Source organism: Schistocerca gregaria, chromosome 3 (assembly GCF_023897955.1).
Source record: "Schistocerca gregaria isolate iqSchGreg1 chromosome 3, iqSchGreg1.2, whole genome shotgun sequence".
NCBI lineage: Eukaryota > Metazoa > Arthropoda > Insecta > Orthoptera > Acrididae > Schistocerca > Schistocerca gregaria.
The window spans coordinates 475,513,472-475,536,824 of NC_064922.1; the positions used below are offsets into that span (position 1 = coordinate 475,513,472).

Below are 23,353 nucleotides of genomic sequence, written 5' to 3' on the forward strand. Positions count from 1 at the left end.
GACCAGAATTAACCGTAGCCAAGCTACTGGCTCCTTTTTCACCATGACCTCATAACTCATCAAAAAAGTCCACACATGTTACTCCGCAATGGTCACAGACAACAGCAGGAATATGCCCAACCTGTAATTAACTCCCGCACAGAGGAATGCACTTCCGAATACTTTGTCAGCTTTCTGTTGCAGAAATGCGGCTTGGTTGATCAGGGAGGATCCTTCACTCCACAACTCCGAAATGAAAACTACATTCAAATAAAAATTCCAGCACAGAGGCGTCATGACTTAACACCCCCACCCAAAAGGGTTGATGGCTGGATTCCTCTATTTTGTGTGCTCCCCACCACTCCACAAAATTGTTTAAAATACAGGCTTTTCAGTCAGTTGGAAAACAGGAGCAAACTGTCATTGGCCATTCCCCTACTCCTGCTTACAGAACTAGTGAAAGGTGCTGCCCTCTGACAGGACATTTAGAACCCTTTCTGCATGGCTGTAATGGGAAAATTTATCTCCCTGTGAAACCAACCATTCAGAAGGATTATAGAAAATCCAGTCCATCCTCTTCAAGCAGAACACTCCTTTCCCCGGCCGCCGGAAATTGGCTGAGCTGACTACCATACAAAAACAGTGCTACATCATCTGGGTAGCCTGGAAATAATGTTACATAGCTATCAGAATTATGTGAAAAGTGACTAAAAAGTGCCTTTTTTATCTCTTGCATCCAAAATTAGTGAAGCCTATAAATGTTCTTGTTTCTCAGTGTGACATTAGATTTGTTATATTTTTATCAACAGATAAATTTTCATTAGATGCATGTCTGTATAACTCTACATACTAAAAACAAAGATTCCAAGACTTACCAAGCAGGAAAGCGCTGGTAGACAGGCACAATAAAATAACACACAAACACACACAAAATTTCTAGCTTTCGCAACCAACATTTGCTTCTTCAGGAAAGAGGGAAGGAGAGGGAAAGCATTTATATCATTAACTCTACATACTCTCACACTGTAGCATTTTACTTCATTCAATATACCTTAAATAAACAAAGGAGAAATCCAGGTTCAAATAAGAACACTAAACTCTCACAGTTATGGTCTCTGTTGTCTTTGGCTGCTGTGACTTGATGTGGTGAATAACAATCTCCTCATTCATACCATTGTTTAAAGGAACAAATGAAAGATGATGAACTCAGCATCACACATTTATAACTAGCAGTCTAAAAAATTTCAAAAGGATATTATTTTCTGTAAATGTTACACAGTGTTGTCTGTCATGCTTCAGTTATTGCATATCAAGTACAGAAATGATGTTTGTTTTAATTACATAGTCCTAATATTTGGATTGCCAGATGAATGTTTTGATTATATGTAATAGTTCTTATTCTTTTGGTTCCTTTTTCTACAGAGAAGGCGTGGGTATGTGATGGTACACCACAGTGCCCAGATGGTTTTGACGAATCACATTGTTGCAAGTCAAGAGACGAATTTCTGTGTATTGATACGGGAATATGCATCTCAAACACAATGAAATGTGATGGTATAAAAAACTGTAATGATGGCAGTGATGAAGCCCATGCTCTTTGTATATTGGGATGTGAGTATTTTTGTGTTGTTCACATTAAATTAAAGTATCTGAAAACACTAAGTTAAATTTATCAGTATTACGAGCTTCATCAGTGTGTTTTGAATCATGTTATTTTTATTCTTCTTGTATTAGAATCATCAACAATAGGTACAATCCTTTCAACATTTCAGATATGTGTATAAAATCTACATATAATTGAGCTTTTTGCTATTGTGATTTAGCACCTTTTTACCATGCATAATAGCTGATAAAGAAAGCACTAAAGTATATACCTTTGAAGAGAATGAGAAATGAACCTCTTCAAATTTTCATATTATTTCTGAAGAGTTGAAATGACTGTTACAGTATTTTCCAGAATTGAAGATACATTATGATGTAGTTGAAGTACATGAGGTTTTTGTATGTTATCCAGGGTGTATTTAGTTTCAAAATATATTTCGGTTTTTATTCTACTCAATGTTTGGTTGGCTTTTTGTTAGCATCACTGCTGTTGGCCAGTACATATTATTTCTGGTGTTTTTGTGTGGTAGAAGATGCTGAATGAATGTTTTATATCTTGATTTTGTGGAGCTGCAGAGAAAATAAATTGACCCATGTGGATCCGACTGTGAATGAACTTGAGATGGGTGATCAACTTGAGCTTTTTACATTGCTTATTTCTTTATAATGTATTCCAAGCAATACAAAGCAATGGGATCACAGTATTTAATGCAATACTTGTAATTTTATATCAGTGACATGATTAAAGTTGTAAAAGAATTTTTTGATGTTTCCCAAGTTCTTTGTTGTTGGTTTCACCAAAAACTGTCATACAAGGAAACCTAAGCATTTAAAGTTTTACAGCCACTGGAATAAAACTAAAATGAGACTGAAGTAATATAAAATAACTTAACTATAAACATTCACTATTTGATGTGCACCTCTTCTTGTCCTGCGTAAGATATGTAACAAAGACATTAAGACAAGTTTTTTAATAGCATGAGAGAGCTAATAAAGAATACCAAACACAACTTTTCTGGGTGTATGGCTTGCTTTCAGATTTTATGCGCCTTACGTTATGTTGCCCTTCAAACAAACTTCCCGCCGACATAATTTTGCAACCATTGTTTGTCCTTAGCATAGTATTCAGAGTTGATCCACCAACCCACAAATTAAAATAAAGAATTTTACACTTGCAGGCCAGTGTGTGTTCATTTCAGTATATGACTGTAGCAGAAGATTATGAAAGCAGTGTCCAAGAAAAGTTTATGATGGATACTGAAATTCATAGTAGAGTTCTGCATTCTTTGAAACAATTCTCTTACACAAGGAAATGAAAATTACAATACCAGAAACTCAAAAATTAAATTACAATCTTATTATTAACAATAAGGATTAGGATAGATTGCAACTCACCGCATAGAGAAGATGCTGAGCAGCAGATAGGCACATTTAAAAGTAGACAAGGCAAGCAGACACAGCCTTTCCTTCTTCAGATTTATATTCACACACACACACACACACACACACACACACACACACACACACACACACACACACACACAGTATCACTCTCATCTCTAGGCACCGGGAAGCTTTTTTTTGGGGGGGGGGGGGGGAGGATGGATAGGAGGTATGCAAATAAGTGGAAGGGACCATGTAGGTGTGTTGGGAGGACAGAAAGCATTTGTGAGGTTTGAGTGGGAATAGGGAATGCATAGAAGAAGGTGGAGGACAGGGACAAGTGCAGGTTGAGACTAGTAGGATGCAGGGAGACTTCCCACCTGTGCAGCTCAGAAAAGCTGATGTTGGTCGGAAGAATCCATATGGCATGGGCTGTGAAGCAGTTGTTGAAGTTGAGCACACCACGTTGGATGGCATGGCAAGCAACTGGGTGGCCCAGGTGTCTCTTGGCCACAGTTTGGCAGTGGCCATTCATGCAGACATACAGCTTGTTAGTGGTCATGACCATACAGAATGCCATATAGTGGATAAGTTGGTGAACCACATGGCTGTTTTCAGCTAGTCCTAGCTTGGAATAGGGACTATTCCACCCCTGCTCCTAACCTCTTGCCACGTGGGTAGCTGCAAGACCTGTTCCATCCATCCACCCACCCACCTGCTGCTGCCTATTTCAGTTGTCACAGGCATTACCTGCTCTGACAAAGCCAGGGCCATCTGTAAAAACAGCCATGTGTTCTACCAGCTAACAGCAACCACTGTGATATATTCTGTGTAGGCATGAGCACTAACAAGCTGTCTGCCTTTGCACGAACAGCTGCTGCCAAACTTCACCTAATAGACAGAAGGACTGCCCATTTGCCAAGCATGCCGCCTAAAACTGTGTTCTTGACTTCAAGGGCTGTATCACAGCCCTATGGATGCCCTATGGATTCTGGACACAAACACCAGCTTTTCTGAATTGCGCAGGTGGAAACTCCTCCAGTAACACGCTTCATTCCTGTAACCTCAGTAGCCAAAAACCTTGCTAGTTCCTTTACCTGCCTCTTAGCCCTCCCTGCTCCCACTCCAGTCTCACACACACTTTCTCTTTCCTCCAGCACCCTGTATAGTTCTTTCCCTTTCCTTTTACAAAAGCTGTCTATTATAAAATATTTTGAATCTAAACCTATTTGTCAAAGATCTAACAAATAAGTACCTGTGTTAATAATGTGCTAATGCTTTAACATTTTCGTTTTACAGCTTCAAAAGGGGACCCAGCGTTGGCAGAAAAATCACACAAAAGTGCATTAGCTGTTGGTGTCATCATTGCTGTGGCTGCACTGATAACAATTGGTCTTTTCTTGTATTACTGCCGAAAACGCTTAATGGGTTCCAACAATATAGCTCTAGATGATGAACTAGATGACTCGGCAGGTGATCCCTTATCACCTAAACCTTTAAGAGGTGTTCCCAAACCTATTTGTACTGTGACCACACTGCAGAAGAATGGACATCGTTTAGTTAAAGGGCCCACAAAACCAGGGATTGATGGTGTGCACATGTCAATGCTGAATGGCAGTACAACTACTACAAATAGCTATGATAGGAATCACATCACTGGAGCTTCCAGCTCCACAACTGAAGGTGGTGGACCTGTAGTTGCTCCAATGTTGATGTCGTCTTCATCTCTGCTTTGTTATCCTCGTGAAACACTGAATCCACCTCCTAGTCCTGCAACCACAGCTGATTCTACAAGAAGACTTCACCATAGTTACAATGAGGATTATTGTTGCTCTTCTTCTGGTGCTTCTAGATATAGACCCTATAGGCATTACCGGGCTATTAACCAGCCACCTCCTCCAACACCGTGTAGCACTGATGTATGTGATGAATCAGATTCAAATTATCCACTGCGTGGTGGCAGGTATTATGCTCCTCCTGCCTCTGAGTATGACTCAGATCCATTTCCTCCACCTCCCACACCAAGATCTCACTATCATAGTGAAGGCGGAATACCAACTTCGTGTCCCCCATCACCATCGTCTACTGCAGGGAGATCGTCCACGTACTTCAATCCCCTTCCACCTCCACCTTCACCAGTGCCATCTCCCGGCAGCCGCTGTGATTGCTGATAGTGAATCAGTGTGTGGATTGGAGGCATCATTGTTTTCAGACTTGTAACATTGAACATCTGAACAGTACAGCAGCTGCAACATGATGTGATCAGTTTGAGTAAGATGATTATTTCTGGTGCTAAGAATGAAAACAGAAGTGTTTCAAAAGAATGTAAGTGAAAAAACAATTCTGTAATGTAATTTTTGTTTTATGATATAATATTGATAAGAAAGACAGTTAGTGAGAGTTTTCTGTTGAATAGAAATTAAGCGCATATAATGAATGAGTTTTCATTGAAATCATGATAGCATATGTACTGAAAAAAATTTTCATGTTTAGCTATTGTTGGAGGAAGAAGTTCCGCAGAATGTTTGCTATATCCTATGCAGCCATATCCTTTGTACATTAACGTTAATGCCATATACGTATATACATATATATGAAAATTATTTTTGTTACACGTGGAGTATTAATCTTTAATAATTGTTAAAATAAAATTTTATATGACATTAATGTTGTGTCACTTGCATGCAATGTTTTAGCATGTTGTGATGACTGCATTGTATTAGACTGATAATATTAGTTAACACAGCAGACCTTTTTTTTTATTGAGACTTTGTTTTTTCTTGTATTTTATAAATATGAAATATTAACTGCGCCTTCTGGTAGTTGCTGACATTGTAAATGGGGAAAATATTTTTTGTATTAGATCTGACATGCGAAAACTAATTAACTTATATGTTACAACTGTTGACCTGCCTCACCCTGGCTTCACACAGGTATCTAAAAGTTGACGACTTGTCTGGCAAAACAGAAATAAATTTTATGCACAAACCTTCCTCATAAATAAGTCTATGTATTAGAGAATACCATATCAAAAGATCTACCATAGTTCCCGAGATAAACGTTCACCTACAGGCAGAAAAATGTGGCAAGCGATGTTAATTTGTAATTGCGTAGACATTAATCTTCTGGTACATTATTAATTGGTGAGAGTTTTATATTCAAATTTTACACTTTAATGTAATGTCAGCAAATACAAGATCTTCCCTAAATTTGAAAATGATCCTTCACTTTGAAAAGTATACGAAAACTAATTTCATTTAAAAACAAGTACTTTTTTAATAATCAATAAATCATATGTAATGTTATGTGCCATTTCAAACTCTAAATATATTTTGTTTCTCTAAGGAGCATAATTTGACATTTCTAGTGTATGTGCTTCTGTGAAGCTGGACAGTCACTGAAAATACGTATAATAACATAGCCTAGCGATTTGAAACGATTGATGTGAATTTTATGTCAAAATAATTTATGATGTTCATGGCTTAGAAACTACATGTATCAAAAATTGTATTTCTATCAAGTTTCAGTAAGTTCATACTTCATCTTGTTGGAAATTTAGCTTTTCTGTATATTTATATATAATTACGTTGATAATAAGTATTTTTATAAAATGATGTACATTTGTTTATTTAGAGTGTTTTTTTTTTAAATGTGTGTTTTATGTACATGTGTATATTATATGAGGCTAATTTTCCAAGAAATGGGCTGTATTGGCTTATTTGTTGTCAAATTTCCCATTTTATAAACAGAATGGTGTGTTGCTCAACATTTTTGTACTTAACAGTTTCTATATAATGATTGTTCGTTTCAGTTGTGTAATTGTTCTTCAGTGAGAGAATTTTTATAATACATTAGGCTTATGATTGTAACTTGCTTTGCTACCGTTTACTTTGATGAGCAGCATGATAGTCTAATATGTTTCATTAATGGAAAACATTTCTTACCTGTTATGCTCAACACACTATCGGTAGTGAAGCATATTTGTGCAGTGTCATAATATTGCCTTATGTTCATTGTGTAAACAAAAACATTTAATTGCACAAACTGTTTGGTTTGGGGCAGCTAGAGAAATACTTCCAGAGGTGTTTATTTCTTTAACTGTGTTAATGTGACAGTCTTATTCGGAACAGCTTGTAACATTTATGTTGATTTGAATGTAACCTAACGTGTAAATTTAATTTTAACTTTGTGAGCTGCTGTGATCAAATCTTTGTGAAATGGGTTGATATGTGGCACATTCATATCAGTCCTGTCTGTTCAAAATATTGTTAAAAGCATTATGAATTTCTTTTATTAAATGGAAAAAATTATGGGCATTCAATTAATAATCAGTTTCTGTTTCTCCAGAGCTTTTGTGTGTTATTGTATCCTTGCACACAGAATTCACTTCTGATTTAATTTGAGAATAATTTATGAAACAGTTTAATTTGTATAATGTTAACCTGATCAGAAGTGGACTTAGACTAAGCAGACTTTGCACTTACACATACAGAAACAAGTGAACTTCTTTATTCCCACATTGGCATTTATGTTAAAAAGTACACTCATTAACTTTCTCCTCATTTATTTATTAAAGTTTCTTTTCGCAACTTTCCATTTTCATTACTTTGCATGTCATGTCTCTATATTCAGTATTTCACCTATATTATAATGGCACGTTGTAAATGTGTGTATATGTTTTTAGTATTGCCTTTTACACCTAGGATTTGCAAGAACTACCAACTCAGTCTTTGCCTCTTTTCTGTAGTTGTCAGTTGATACAGTCTATTTTATTTTGCAACACATCATTTAAAACTGATGCCAATTTAGATTCAGTGGTATGAGGCTTATCTCTTAAATTACAGTAACAAATATTTTATTAAAAATAATTATTTCCAGTATTCATTTAGTCAAATTGTCGCAGATATCAGACTTCGAATTGAATTGCAGACATATTCTAATTGTTCTTGTAATTTGATTAATTTTTGAAATGCAAATTATAGGATGGCATTCCTATTATTTGAATGTATTGTAAACAAAATAATGGCTATAATTATTTAAACAGGAAACACACATACAACATTTGGTAAATGTTAAACATAATTCTAAAAGGGTGCCTTAAATAAGTGTTAAAATAAACTGTAGGCAAATTTGTTACTAGGAACAATTTTTTGAAATGGCATTTGCCATTTATAATTTTAATAACATGTTGTGCAACAATAACATATCCTATTTTTGTAATCATATTGCATGGTGTAAAGACATTGTAGTAATTTGTTTTGGAGGCTGAAGAAATCTGTTGGAAGGCATATAAGCTGTGTCATAAACTAGATGTGTTGATCTTTGTTAGCAGTGTACTTAATTATTCCATTTTGCTTCATGCTGTTGGATTTTTAGGAAGTGTGACATTCTGAAATGTTCAGTAAGGACACATCTGTCACACTCTTCATAGACAAATTCAGTGATTGACTGGAACCTGAATATTTACTTGTCCCGTATTCAGTAGCTGTATTTCAGAGACTGATATAAAAGGTACCCTCTTTACATCCACCATAAGATCCCTTTTAGAAATTCAAGTGTTGTAACCTTGATTATGAGAGAAAAATATTGAGTTAGGATATTAAGATCTAACACAGTTTCCTCACTTTATTTATTGTGATTTCCTGTTTAAAGTGACTGATTGTTCTTAAGACAATAGATATGTATAGGTCCATTATTTGATAGTCACAGTTTACACAATGACAATATGTGCTATGACAGTATTATGAAAAGGACAGATTGCTACTCACAATAAAGCAGAGATGTTGAGTCACAGATATGAACAACAAAAAGACTGTCAGACAAATTGGGTTTTGGCCAAAAAGGGCTTCTTCTGAATAAGACAACATGCACATACAACTCTCTCTCTCTCTCTCTCTCTCTCTCTCTCTCTCTCTCTCTCTCTCTCTCTCTCTCTCTCTGTGTTTGTGTGTGTGTGTGTGTGTGTGTGTGTGTGTGTGTTGTCTAATTCAGAAGAAAGCATTTTTGGCCCAAAGGTAACTTGTTTGACAGTCTTTGTATTGTGCCTATCTACAACTAAACATCTCTGCTGAATGGTGAGTTGCAATTACTTACTTAAAATATATTTAAGTATCGGAATTTTGTGTGGTCATTTCATCTCAAAAGCACCTAATTTCTGCACATCTTATTTTTTAAGTTAAAGATGAGTACTTACTCGGTAATATGAAGGTACCTATTGTCATTATGTAAATCTGTGTATGATGGTAACCATGTACACACCTGTATATGTGTATGGAAAAGTGCCTCTTTTTTCAGTGTGTGATTTATTAAAGTGCAAAACATTACTCAGGACTTGTGTGTATATATACAGAATCACGTGCATTGAGCTTGTACATTAGTTGCATAGTCAAATGTTCCTGAAAATAGCATTTAAATGTTGATATTTTTGTTTTTAAATTACTGTGCCATAAAAGTGAAGCTTAAGACATGGTTCTATTCATTGTTGTTGTAATTCTTGTACAAAGGTCAAAGATATAAGAAAATGTAAATAAGTGTACATTGTGTTTGTAGAATATATTCTTGCTGCCGCAATTGCTAACTGCAATAAATTCTCAAAAGAATTTATATATTGTGAGTGATCTTTTCTTGTTAGATATAAAGAAAACCTGTTCACTCTCCCATCCCCCAAATTAATGTGTTGCTGTAGGTAGAACATTAGTTTAGGAGCTGCAGATTAAGTGGTGCAATAGTTAAGGCATTTAACTTGCATTAGAGAAGACAGTATATGGATTTTGGTTTTCCACGATTTCTCGAAACAAGACAAAAATTCAAAGATGGTTTCATCAAAAAAGAACACAGCTAGTTTCCTTTCGTAACTGAGCATGTGCTGTCTCTAATGCCCTAGTCATTGATAGGACATTAAACCCTAATTTTACTTCAGTTTATGTAACTTCTCTATTACTGCTCATTTACAGTTTTTTATAACTGTGACATTATCATGGAAAATACAGACTGTAGCTCTCAGAATCAAGGGACATGAAAGGGAGACTGTCGTTGAGAAGGAAGTGAGACAAGAGATGTAAAATATCTTGGATGTTAACCTAGCATGTTGAGCAAACTGTAAAGAGAACAAAAAAGCAATTTGGGAATGGAGTAAAAGTTTGGGGGGAAGAAAAACTTAAAGGTTTACCAGTGACAATGTTATTCTATCAGAGACTATGAAGCACTGACTGCAAAGGATAGTATGTGGAAAAGCAGTTATAACATTAATGTCAAAAAGATGAAAACAAATGTAAAGGAGAGTAATCAAATTAAATCAGAAAAACTGAGGGAATTAGATTTAAAAGAGAGAGAGAGAGAGAGAGAGAGAGAGAGAGAGAGAGAGAGAGAGAGAGAGAGAGAGAGAGAGAGAGAGACTGAAAACACTAGAAATGTTTTGCTATTTTGGAAGCAAAGAAACTGATGACATCTAATTTAAAATTCATTGTAAGGAAATCTTTTCTGAAATAATTTGCCCGCAGTCTAGCCTTATATGGAACTGAAATGACAATCATAAATGGTTCATATAAGAAGAAAATAGAGGCTTCTGAAATGTTGTGCTACAGAATAGTTCTAAAGGTAGACTAGATAACGAATGAGGAGGTAGTAACTCAAATTTGACAACAAAATTTTATGGTTGAAATTGACGAACAAGGTTTAAGTTTCTAAGACATATCTTTAGGCATCAAGGAATAGTTAATTCACTGATGGAGGTAAGCTTGGGAGATGAAAACTGTAGAGGGAGACCAACATGGTTTGAATACAGCTGGTAGGTCCACATGAATGTAGGTAGCAGTACTTACACAGATGAAGGATTTGCTTGTGACAGGAAAGTGTGGAGAGCTACATCACACAAGCCTTTTGACTGATGACCACAACATGATGTTGTATTATAAATTATATTCTTGAATGTTAAGTTGCCTTTTGGTTTTTTAATTTGTGACAAAATTCTATGATGGGGACTATTTAAGTCGTAGAAGTGCCCATCTTTTAAAATGTTACAGCAAAATTGATTACAGGTGAAGCTCAACATTGGTATCTATGTTATTAGCTTGACTGCTTTTGTACCAAATACTGCTAAGGATATTTCAATGCAAAAAGTTATTTTCACAATGTGGGGCAAAGGAGAAGATTTTCACATAAGTCAAAATAATTGATCTTTAAAACTATACATTATCCATTGTCTTAAGCAGTACTTCAAACAATTCCTCCCCTCCGAGTCTTCAAAGATTTGCTCCAAAAACTAACAACAGTTACTGGGTGTGCAAGTTTGCGTACTGGAACTGTTGAAGTCTCCATCCAGCAATACTTATCTATAAATGAATACTGAAATTTGAGTTTTCTGAGTCCCCAAAATAACTTAATGGATTGTTCATTTAACAATAATGCAACTGATTTCCTTAGCTGTCCTTGACCAAACTGAGCTCTTGTATACTTGGTCTCCAATGATGTGATCTACAATGGCACATTAAACTAAACTTCCTTCATAATTCACAGTTTGAAGACTGGTGCTGTTATTCATCCGACATATTTATTAGTTAAGGATTACAACCATCTACGTCTAAGTTATTTAGTGCTGTGACAGACAAATTAATAAGTCCACTGTCCCACGAAGGCAGGACGATGAGGGAAAAATCAGTTTTATGAATTATCTAAAAGAGGGACAAACATATCCCATTTCATGTGTTTCTTCAGGAATAAAAAGTGGTTGTGATAAAATAAAACTGTTTAGAGCCAACTTTTTCTAGAAATAATATCTGTATAGAGCTAGTAGAACACTTACGCTTGATCTATTTGATAGTTCTGGCTTTGCCCTTGTTACTCAAAAGGCTAAATGGCTCTAGTCAAATATGTGGCTTTTGAACCATTAGAGTTGCACATATTTCTGAGCAAGGCGGCACAGTGGTTAGCACACTGTACTCACAATCGGAGGACAAGGGTTTAAACTGCACCCGGCCATCCAGATTTAGGTATTTCATGGTTTTCCTAAATTGTTCCAGGCAAATGCTGGCACAGTCTCTTTGAAAGGGCATGGCCAGCTTGCATCCCCATCCTTGACACAATCTGAGCTTGTGCTCCGTCTTTAATGACCTCATTTTTGATGGGGCATTAAACTCAATTTCCTTCCGGAGTTGCGCACTTTCCTTTTCTTAAAAAAGTCATAACGACACTACATAAGCCCTGAGTTCTGTCTTGGTAATCAAAAACAGCCAGATTTCTGTTCAGCATTCAGCTAGCTCTTTTGAACGTCCATTTTGGAAGGGGATGGGGGTTGTTTTCAGGGACTGATGTATTTATGAGATGTTTTCAGACAGAGAAGTGGTCTTTCGAGTGTAATTCTTGGACTAATTCCCATTGCACAGCATGCGCAACAGCAGAATGTGAGAGCAATAGTGACAAATGACACCCCCACCCCAAAAACATATTAATGAAAACATATATCTTCCAATAAATGGTATCGCATAGACTTGAAGCATAGAAGAGACTGGTACTGATCCCCATGTCTCTTACATGGATTATTTAGAACTTTGTTGAACGGTAGGTAAATTTTCCACAGTGGAGCTGCACACTTTTCCAACACCAGTTTGAAAAGCTGCTGTGAAAGAGATGGGGGTGGAGTGATATAAGCAGTTTGTATAGTTGGTTACTCCCCTTCTTGCTTTCTTTCTGATTTCTCCTGAGCACAGGGATGTCATTTGGTTAAAATTTGTCTCATGTGGACACAACCACAAGTATCTTTCCTATGCTAACAGTTTCAATTTCTCCACTTTTGTTCTGAATCCATTCATGTTTCACAGTAATATAGTAGCCATTTAATAATGAAGTTTTTGTCTCAATTTTTACCATTTCTCAACTGGAGAATAAGAACCAGATGGGGCAGAACCGAGAGGAGAAACTGTAGTAGACCTCAGTGTGTAACATAGGGAGTTGTTATCTGACATAACTGGTGATTTATGGTGTGTTTGTTTTGCCTATAAACACCTGTCAGTTTGTTCAGTTGCAGATTTTTACTTCTTCTTTGATGAAATTGACAATGTTTTGCTATTAAATATTTCCTACTTCACCAATATAACTTTTCATAATCATTTGTGCTGGAGCTGGTTTGAGTTAGCAATAGGCCCACTAAAACTTTACTTTTTCATGTTAATTTGTACAACAACTGGTTTGCACTGGTATCTGTGGTCTGCATCTTTGTTTTTGTTGGTGCATTTTTGTTGTTGCTTTTCTCAAGTGTTGCTGAAAAGATGTAAATCAAGGGGCTACTTGAAGAACCTTGTATTTCTCTTTCACCTTACTGGATTTTTTTTTCTCTCACTGCCCAAAGATAAGACATTCTTGTCCAACAGTGGATGATATCTCGACTAATTAATGAAATATAGCAGTAACAGATTTCATTCCTTCAGCAGGAGTCAGCATTCCAAATTTACTCAAGCTACCTGAACATTCTATTGCATAGTAATAAGCCCAAACTTATGGCATTTGAAACATCTAATGGTATTTAAAATGATTGTCACCTCCAGCCAAACAAATCCTGCTGTATTAGGGCAAAACAACCAAGATGAATAGCAGGCTTCTTTCTAACTCACTACCTACTTGTTGGCTTATATTTTTGTCTTTAATGACCCCTTCATCTGCACATTCCTCCTAAAAATCTGCAGTACCTATATACATTGCGTATCTGCTACTCAAATTGTTCCTCTTCATTTTTGTTAGTATTTTTGACAGTGCCGTACAAGTCTGTTCTTTGATTTACCAAAATATCTCTTAATTGTGGAATTATATGAAATTTATCAATTATCATGGAAAATCTGTTGTTCAATAAAGATTTTATAAACATCGTTAAGACTTGTGGAGCCTATATAAAATTTTTCCATAGGTTCAGACTATGAACCAGATTTTGTTCAGTTCTGGATCATTTCTTGGAACAAAGCAAGAATCTTTACAGTTGCTTTAATCCGCACAAGGACATTTTTTATGAAGCAGAGAACAAAAATCATCGGGATATATGACCACTATGGCTGTGTTGGTAACTATGCTTTAAAAAATTATGATTGAAAAAATGTTTATTTCTGGAGTGAAGAATGATGTATGGAAAATTGTGCTGGAAAGGAACAGGTTTCTCATGCAGGGTTAATAGAGTTGGGGACTGCCAGGAGGAAAACTCAGAGAGAAAAGAAAAGGAGAGAAGAGCTGAAAGATGAAGAATCCAGAGTAAGATAAAGATATAAAGAGAGGTTTCCCGAGGACATGCAGCTTTACTGTAAGGTTAAATGATAATGGCGTCCTCTTGGCTAAAATATTCCGGAGGTAAAATAGTCCCCATTCGGATGCCCAGGCAGAGACTACTCAAGAGGACGTTGTTATAAGGTGAAAGAAAACTGGAGTTCTACAGATTGGAGTGTGGAATGTCAGATCCCTTAATCGGGCAGGTAGGTTAGAAAATTTAAAAAGGGAAGTGGATAGGTTAAAGTTAGATATAGTGGGAATTAGCGAAGTTCGGTGGCAGGAGAAACAAGACTTTTGGTCAGATGAATACAGGGCTTTAAATACAAAATCAAATAGGGGTAACGCAGGAGTAGGTTTAATAATGAATAAAAAAATAGGAGCACGGGTAAACTACTACAAACAGCATAGTGAACGCCTATTTGTGGCCAAGATAGACACGAAGCCCACACCTACTACAGTAGTACAAGTTTATATGCCAACTAGCTCTGCAGATGATGAAGAAATTGGAGAAATGTATGATGAGATAAAAGAAATTATTCAGATAGTGAAGGGAGACAAAAATTTAATAGTCATTGGTGACTGGAATTCTGGGGTAGGGAAAGGAAGCGAAGGAAACGTAGTAGGTGAATGTGAACTGGGGTAAGAAATGAAAGAGGAAGCTGTCTGGTAGTATTTTGCACAGACCATAACTTAATCATAGCTAACATTTGGTTCAAGAATCATGAAAGAATGTTGTATACACGGAAGAAGTTTGGAGATACAAGAAAGTATCAGATACATTATATAATGATAAGACAGGGCTTTAGGAATCAGGTTTTAAATTGTAAGACATTTCCAGGGGCACAATCTGACCACAATCTATTGGTAGAGGTTGTAGAGAGTTTGATGGAGACCATAAGGGAACAATTGACAGGAATGGGGGAAAGAAATACAGTAGAAGTAGAATGGGTAGCTCTGAGGGATGAAGTAGTGAAGGCGGCAGATGGTCAAGTAGGCAAAAATACGAGGGCTAGTAGAAATCCTTGGGTAACAGAAAAAATATTGAATTTAATTGATGAAAGGAGAAAATATAAAAATGCAGTAAATGAAGCAGGCAAAAAGGAATACAAACATCTCAAAAATGAGATTGACAGGAAGTACAAAATGGCTAAGCAGGGATGACTAGAGAACAAATGTAAGGATGTAGAGCCTTATCTCACTAGGGGTAAAATAGATACTGCCTACAGGAAAATTAAAGAGACCTTTGGAGAAAAGAGAACCACTTGTATGACTATCAAGAGCTCAGATGGAAACACAGTTCTAAGCAAAGAAGGGACAGCAGAAAGGTGGAAGGGGTATATAGAGGGTCTATACAAGGGTGATGTACTTGAGGACAATATCATGGAAATGGAAGATGATGTAGATGAAGATGAAATGGGAGATATGATACTGCGTGAAGAGTTTGACAGAGCACTGAAAGACCTAAGTCGAAACAAGGCCCTGGGAGTAGACAACATTCCATTAGAACTACTGACAGCCTTGGGAGAGCCAGTCCTGACAAAATTCTACCATCTGTTGAGCAAAATGTATGAGACACGCGAAATACCCTCAGACTTCAAGAAGAATATAATAATTCCAATCCCAAAGGAGGCAGGTGTTGACAGAAGGGAAAATTACTGAACTATCAGTTTAATAAGTCACAGCTGCAAAATAACTAACGCGAATTCTTTACAGACAAATGGAAAAACTGGTAGAAGCCGACCTCGGGGAAGATCAGTTTGGATTCTGTAGAAATACTGGAACACGTGAGGCAATACTGACCCTACAACTTATCTTAGGAGATAAGATAGATTAAGGTAAGGCAAACCTACGTTTCTAGCATTTGTAGACTTACAGAAAGCTTTTGACAATGTGAACTGGAATACTCTCTTTCAAATTCTGAAGGTGGCAATGGTAAAATATAGGGAGCGAAAAGGCTATTTACAATTTTTACGGAAACCAGATGACACTTATAAGTGTTGAGGGACATGAAAGGGAAGCAGTGGTTGGGAAGGGAGTGAGACATGATTGTAGCCCTCCCCGATGTTATTCAATTTGTATATTGAGCAAGCAGTAAAGGAAACAAAAGAAAAATTCAGAGTAGGTATTAAAATCCATGAAGAAGATGACATTCTAACTCTGTCAGAGACAGCAAAGGACTTGGAAGAGCAGTTGAATGGAATGGACAGTGTCTTGAAAGGAGGTTATAATATGAACATCAACAAAAGCAAAATGAGGATAATGGAATGTAGTCGAATTAAGTCAGGTGATGCTGAGGGAATTAGATTAGGAAATGAGACACTTAAAGGAGTTTTGCTATTGGGGGAGCAAAATAACTAATGATGGTCGAAGTAGAGAGGATATAAAATGTAGACTGGCAATGGCAAGGAAACCGTTTCTGAAAAAGAGAAATTTGTCAACATCGAGTATTGATTTAAGCATCAGGAAGCCATTTCTAAAAGTATTTGGAGTGTAGCCATGTATGGAAGTGAAACATGGACGATAAATAGTTTGGACAAGAAGAGAATAGAAGCTTTTGAAATGTTATACTACAGAAGAATGCTGAAGATTAGATGGGTAGAAAACATAACTAATGAGGAGGCATTGAATAGAACTGGGGGAGAAGAGGAGTTTGTGGCACAACTTGACTAGAAGAAGGGATCTGTTGGTAGGACATGTTCTGAGGCATCAAGGGATGACCAATTTAGTATCAGAGGGTAGCATGGAGGGTAAAAATCGAAGAGGGAGATCAAGAGATGAATACACTAAGCAGATTCAGAAGGATGTAGGCTGCAGTACGTACTGGGAGATGAAGCAGCTTGCACAGGATAGAGTGGCATGGAGAGCTGCATCAAACCAGTCTCAGGACTGAATACCACAACAACAACACACTGGGTAAACCAGGGTGGACAGGAAAACAGGAGGAGTTAGAGGCTTTTATGGATACGAGTGAAGTGAGGTAGAAGAGAATGTAAATGACACAACATGGGGCAGCTACTGAAGCCAACATCATGATTTAGAAATGTCAGTGACATTTCCCTTACTTGGACTTACAAGCGTGTTTTACTGCAGATATTGGACACTGTGGAGAACAACAAATTTCCCTGGTTAATGCAGCACTCTCTCACTTTGATGCTAATGCAGAACTCTGGAATTAGAGGAACCCACTCATCGGCAAATGACCAACTATGTTTTAGCCTTAACTCATCCTCGAGTGTGGTATACAATTTTGATGTTCACACTGCCAAGCTCCAAATTAAAGTTGTATTGTGACATTGACACATGGTTAGTGCTACCATTTGTGAAATTTTGCCTGACTCCCAACTCCTTACCCATAGTCTTTTCACATACAGGCTGGAGACATACCATGTCTAGAAAAGATAACATTTTTCTGGCCAATAGTGACAAGGATTCTGAAATGTTTGTCCCACAATGTAACACATGACAATGCAACAAAATCAGATGGCACATGACAGCACCATATCACACTTCCGTGCCATTAAGTTCTGATTTGATCAAGTGTACATCAACATATACACCCATTGCTGTCCTGAGAAGGATATAGTTACTATGTGACAATAACTGACTGCTTCTTCCACTGGCCAGAAGTTTTACTGATGGAAGTTGCAGTGACAACAAACATTGCTCTTCATAGGTTTAACTGTATATTAATAGACTAAGCTGATGGGAAATGAAAAAGGTCTATTTGTCACTGTAGACAAGAAACTTAAATACTCCAAATAGAATCTTAAGCTGCCTGTGAGACTGTTTGTCAAAGCTCAGAATCAAACTTATAAGTGCATATTGGTGATGACCATCCAATGCACCCCCAAATGTAACTGAAGATAATGTCACTGAAGCAGATTTTAAGTACCCCACAATCCATTGCGATAATTATGGTTTTGTAAACAGTGGGATTGACAAGACAGTCTATGAAACAATATAAATGTGTTTTTTGAATGCTACTTAGAACAGATAGCTGGAAACCCACTCAAGATGGAAATATATTTGACTTAATTGCAATAAATAGACAAAGAGATCTAAAACAAGAAACAGATTCTCTTGGAGGATGTCCACACTGAAACTGGTATCAGTGACCATGAAACAATTGTTGCAACTGTGATTACCAAAATATAAAGGGCAAAAAAAAAAAAAGATTTAAAAACAAGATAAAGAAGCAGTAGTGTCATTTCTCAATGATGAATTTAAAACATTTAACTCTGGGGAAGAGCACACAGAAGAACTATGGGTCAGGATTGAAAGAACAGTTGAATAATCATAAATCACAAGTAGATACAGTTATAAGATAAAACATTATGACCAGCTGCTAAATAGCATGTTGGCCCACCTTCAGAAGGCAGTACAGCAACAAATCCACACAGCGTGACTTTGACATGTCCTTGTTAAGTTTCCAGAGTTATTGGTAGCTGACCCTTACAGTAAACAAATTTCAGTTACTGCATGTAGATAGGCAGAAAGACCCATTATTTTATGATTACACAAGATGCTGTCACACCCACTAAATATTTAGGAGCCTGCATGCAGAGCAATCTGAAGTGGAACAACCACATGAAACTAATCACAGGGAAGACAGATGCCAGACTGAGAATCATTGGAAGAATTCTCTGGAAGCGTAGTCCACCACCAAAGGAAGTAGCTGACACTACTCTCATTTGACGAGTACCTGAATACTGCTCATCAGTCTGGGATCCTTACCATATAGGATTGATAGGGAAAATAGAGAAGATCCAAAGAATAGCATTGCATTCCATAAGAGGATCATTTAGTAAGTGCAAAAGCTCATATAGATTCTCAGCCAACTCTAGTGGTAAGCACTAAACGGGAGATATCCTGCATCAGAGTGTCATTTACAGTTAATATTGTGACAGTATATGTTTGTCAAAGAATTAACCAATATATTGCTTCCATCCACATTATCTTTCAAAATGATCATGAAGGAAAAATTTAAGAGATTCAAGATCACTGTGAGGATTACTAAGAGTCATTCTTTCCACAGACCATATGTCTTTAGAACAGGAAAGGGTATTATATGCAGTGATACGCAAAGTGCCCTCCACAACATACTATATGGTGGCTTGTGACATACAGACGTACATGTAAATGTGGCACCAGATGCTCATGCAACTGCAATTTCCAAAAATTACTGTGGTTCTTGGCACATCAAGTTCAGATCTAGCGAATTTGGTGGCCAAGGCATCAATATGAGTTTACTATCTTGCTCTCCACTCCACTAAACAACAAATCTGTCCTTGTGAAATGAACAGTTATCTTGCTGGGAGGTGCCACCACTGGCAGGGATGATATTAAGCATGAATGGCTGCAGGTAGTCCTCAATGATGTTCATTTAGCCAACAGCTGTCACAAAACCTTTGATTACTACCACAAGTCCCATGGAAGCTCAGGTGTATAAGACTGCCCCCACTGGCTAGTATCTGTAGCACTCGAAGAGTGATTCAAGAAGCTGTCTGCCTTGCTGACATTGTATCTGAAGCTGATAATCAATCAGATGTAACAGGAAACCTTTTCATTTGACCAGGTGACAGGTTTCCTTTCATCCACAGTTCAGTCTCAGTGATGCCATGAACACTACAATTGTAACTGACAATGTATTTGGTCAACATGAGTACACACAGAGAGTGTCTGCTGTGGAGCACAATTTTCAATAATGTGTGCTGAACGATGTTCTCCGAAACACTTGTGCCTGCACCAGCATTATACTCTGCAATCAGATCTCCCACAGACTGCTGCCTACCATGCTTCCCAGAGAGGGCAAGCCTCTGATCTCCAATTCTGTGAAGAGGTGTGGTGTCAGACACCTTGTCACAAACTCACTGTTTCACCATCCTTAAACCACTTTCCATAGAGGCTCACAAAGGTAGTGAATAGCTGAACAGCTTTGCCACATCTGATATGCCCTTTGCCAGGCACCTTGTCAAAGTTGCTTGTGTCAATGGATTTCTCCACTTGTCACCTGTATTGTCACCAGAATGATTCGCCATTTGTCACTGTTCCACTTATACACTTTCCTTACTGCATCACACTTTCCCAACAGCTCCAGGCAGTATTCAATCATGCAGTGGGCAATGGTTTTTAGTTATGTAGCTCATCAAACAGTTCATCATAGGAAGGCTGTCATGATATGCAGATATTGAAAAGAAATTTTATAAATCAATAGGAACTGCCACACAATAGGTATCAAATAAAAATATTTATAGAATGGAAGATATTGACAAACATTTTGAGCTGTCAAAATGTCAGTGAGTGAACCTTCAGTGACAAGCACAGTATCATCTTACTGGATGATCTCTCACAAAACTCAAAAAAATTCTGGTGGTATGTCAAGGTTGTCAGTTGCACCAAAGTCAGTATGTAGACCACATGGGTCAATATGTAGACACACATGGATGACATGAACTAAAAATGGGGATAGCAGAGAAAAAGTAGAAATATTAAATTCCATTTTCAAATGATCCTTTATAAAGGAAAATCCAAGCCTACTGACCCATTTTGATCTCACTTCGGTCAAAGATGAATGATATATGTCTGGTGTTGAGAAAAAGTGGAAAGCTCTGAAATTGAAGAAAGCTCCAAGATCTGATGGAATCCCTATCAGATTCTGTATGGAATTTGCACCTGAGCTAATCCCACTCTCAGCCACAATGTAGATTTGATGATTCAAACAGAATGGCTATGCCCACTAGTTGGAAGAAAGCACAGGTTACACTCTTCTATTGCAGAAAGCACACATTCTGAACTCAAACATAAAGAGATATCTCAAATAGAATGAGCTCCTCATTGACAACCAGCATGAATTCTGAAAACATTGGCCACACAAAACCCAATGTATGCTTTTTCTCGCATGACATCCTGAAATCATAGATCAAGACAGTCAATTAGGTGCAGTTATATTGACTTCCAAAAAGCATTTGACTCAATCCCACACTTACTCTTGTTATCAAAAGTACAATCATATATGGTATTGAGAAGTATTTGTAAATACTGAGGATTTCTGCATAGGACAAACGTGTTATCCTGGATGGGGAGCCCTTAAAAGATGTAGGAGAAACTTCAGGCACGTCCCAGGAAAGTGTGTTGGCAGCCTTGCTGCTTATGTTGCATATTTACTTCACAGACAATATAAGACTTTTAACAATGATGATGTTGTCTAGAATAAAGTACTGAATGAAAAATGCTGGTTGGTCGGTTGGTTTGGGGTATAAAGGGACCAAACTATAGGGTCATCAGTCCCTTTTTCCTCATAGAAACAAGTCTTAAGTTAACACAATTCCCAAGAAGGAGTCAAGGAAAGTAAAATGTCAGAAAACTCACAGGAAAACAGAAAATGAAAGATTCTAACCGAAAGTGGAAATGTACACTAAAAGGAAAAGTCATGGAAGGTATTAATATAGCAGATGATCTAGGCTGGCTGATCACATGAATAAAAAAAGGATGAACCAGCCACTCTGCAACACACTAAAATCTCCAGCCTAAAAGACAAGGCGAGATGAACACACATAGGGACAAGAACACAAATGCAAACAAACAGCAAAGAAAGAGTGAGGAAGAGTTATAATAGGGGGATGGTGGAGGCCTGGGAGAGAAGGCCAGACACCCATCCTTAGGTTGTGTGAAAAAACCCCCCTTACCAATAAAATGTAAAATGACATCAGCCATTGCGAAGGTTAAAAGGCCACCACAGAGCAACTAGAATTGGCCAGTCTAACAAAATGTGGATGACAGTCATTTGGGAGCTACAGCGACGCCGAGGTGGGTCCTCACGATGGAAGAGGTGACCACGTGTTAGCCAAGTACAGCCGATGCAGAGCTGGCAAAGGACAATGAAGTCTCTGTGAGTGGCTTACATGGATGATCGCCACACATTCGTTGTCTCCTTAACAACACGTAGTTCATTTGGTGTACTGAGGGTGCGCCATTCAGTATTCCAGATCACGAAAACTTTCCAGCAGAAGATTGATCAAAGATCAGTCCACAGCACATCAGTATCCAGAGTTGGTTTACTGGTGTCAGCAAGTTCATTGCCGGGAATCCTGAAATGTCCTGGGGTCCAAATGTAGGTCACTGAACATCCACTGTTGCTGAGAGCATAAAGAGACTCCTGGCCAAAGGATGGCAAAGGAAGCACTGGTTGAGGCTGCTTAAGGAGATGCTACAGATGATGAAGGACTCACCGACACAGGAGCAGGTATATCCAAGAGTGCAGTGAAAACACTGCAGCCATCCAATAAGGAGCACTATTCAGTATATCCAGTGTAAGCATAAGTGAAGCCAATGAGACCATCGACCATTGATCCACTGGTGTAGACTACTTCTGAGCCCTGGAACTCACTGACGATAGAGAAAATTTGCCAGTGGAGGACCTCAGGCAGAACTGAGCCTTTTGGGTACTCGTGACAGGTCCAGACATAGATGTGACCATGGCATGGATAATGGAGGTGTACATAAGTGGACCCACAGGAAAGGTAGTAGAGGGAAAGTGTCAAGTTCAGTAAGAACATGGACTGCAAGAGGATTTCCTGGTCTGGGCCACCGTTGCGGAAGATGACTCGCCATGTTAGGGGAAAGGAGATGGTAATGTGAACTATGAATGTAGGTGGTTTAATTTGCAAGCAGTAGTTTCCATGAGGAGGCTGTTCAATGGGCTCATTTAGAAAGCTTCCATCATAAGCCGAACTCCAGAGTGATGGATGGGGTCCAACAGCTGCAGTGCAGAGGGTGATGCTGAACCATACAACAGGCTCCCATAGTCAATATGGGACTGCACAAGGACTTTGTTCAGTTGCAACAATGTAGGGTGATCAACACGCCAGTCGGTGTGAGTCTGGCATTGTAGAATATTAAGATGCCACCAGCACTTTACCTTAAGCTGCTGAAGATGGGGAAACCAAGTTAAGCAGGCATCAAAGGCCAGTCCCAAAACGTGGTATGTCTCCACAACATCAAGTAGTTGGTCATCGAGGCAAAGTTCTGGATGGGGGTGGACAGTACAATGACAACAGAAGTGCATGATGCAAATCTTGGTGGCTGAAAACTGAAAGCCATGAGTGAGAGCCCACGACTGCACCTTTTGTATGGCTCCCTGCAGCTG

General features: G+C 37.9%; 1 protein-coding gene across 2 annotated transcripts in view; it reads left to right on the forward strand.

Annotated features, from left to right (window-relative positions):
• Nucleotides 1-9,567, forward strand: part of LOC126355002 (low-density lipoprotein receptor-related protein 6) — a 309,816-nt gene extending 300,249 nt beyond the window's left edge. For both annotated transcript variants that reach the window (XM_050005129.1, XM_050005130.1), the window contains exons 21-22: nt 1,402-1,590; nt 4,264-9,567. In XM_050005129.1, the coding sequence (XP_049861086.1) occupies nt 1,402-1,590; nt 4,264-5,135 (1,061 nt within the window). In that variant the 3' untranslated portion in view covers nt 5,136-9,567. The remainder of the gene's footprint in view (nt 1-1,401; nt 1,591-4,263) is intronic.
• The last annotated feature ends 13,786 nt before the right edge of the window (nt 9,568-23,353 follow it).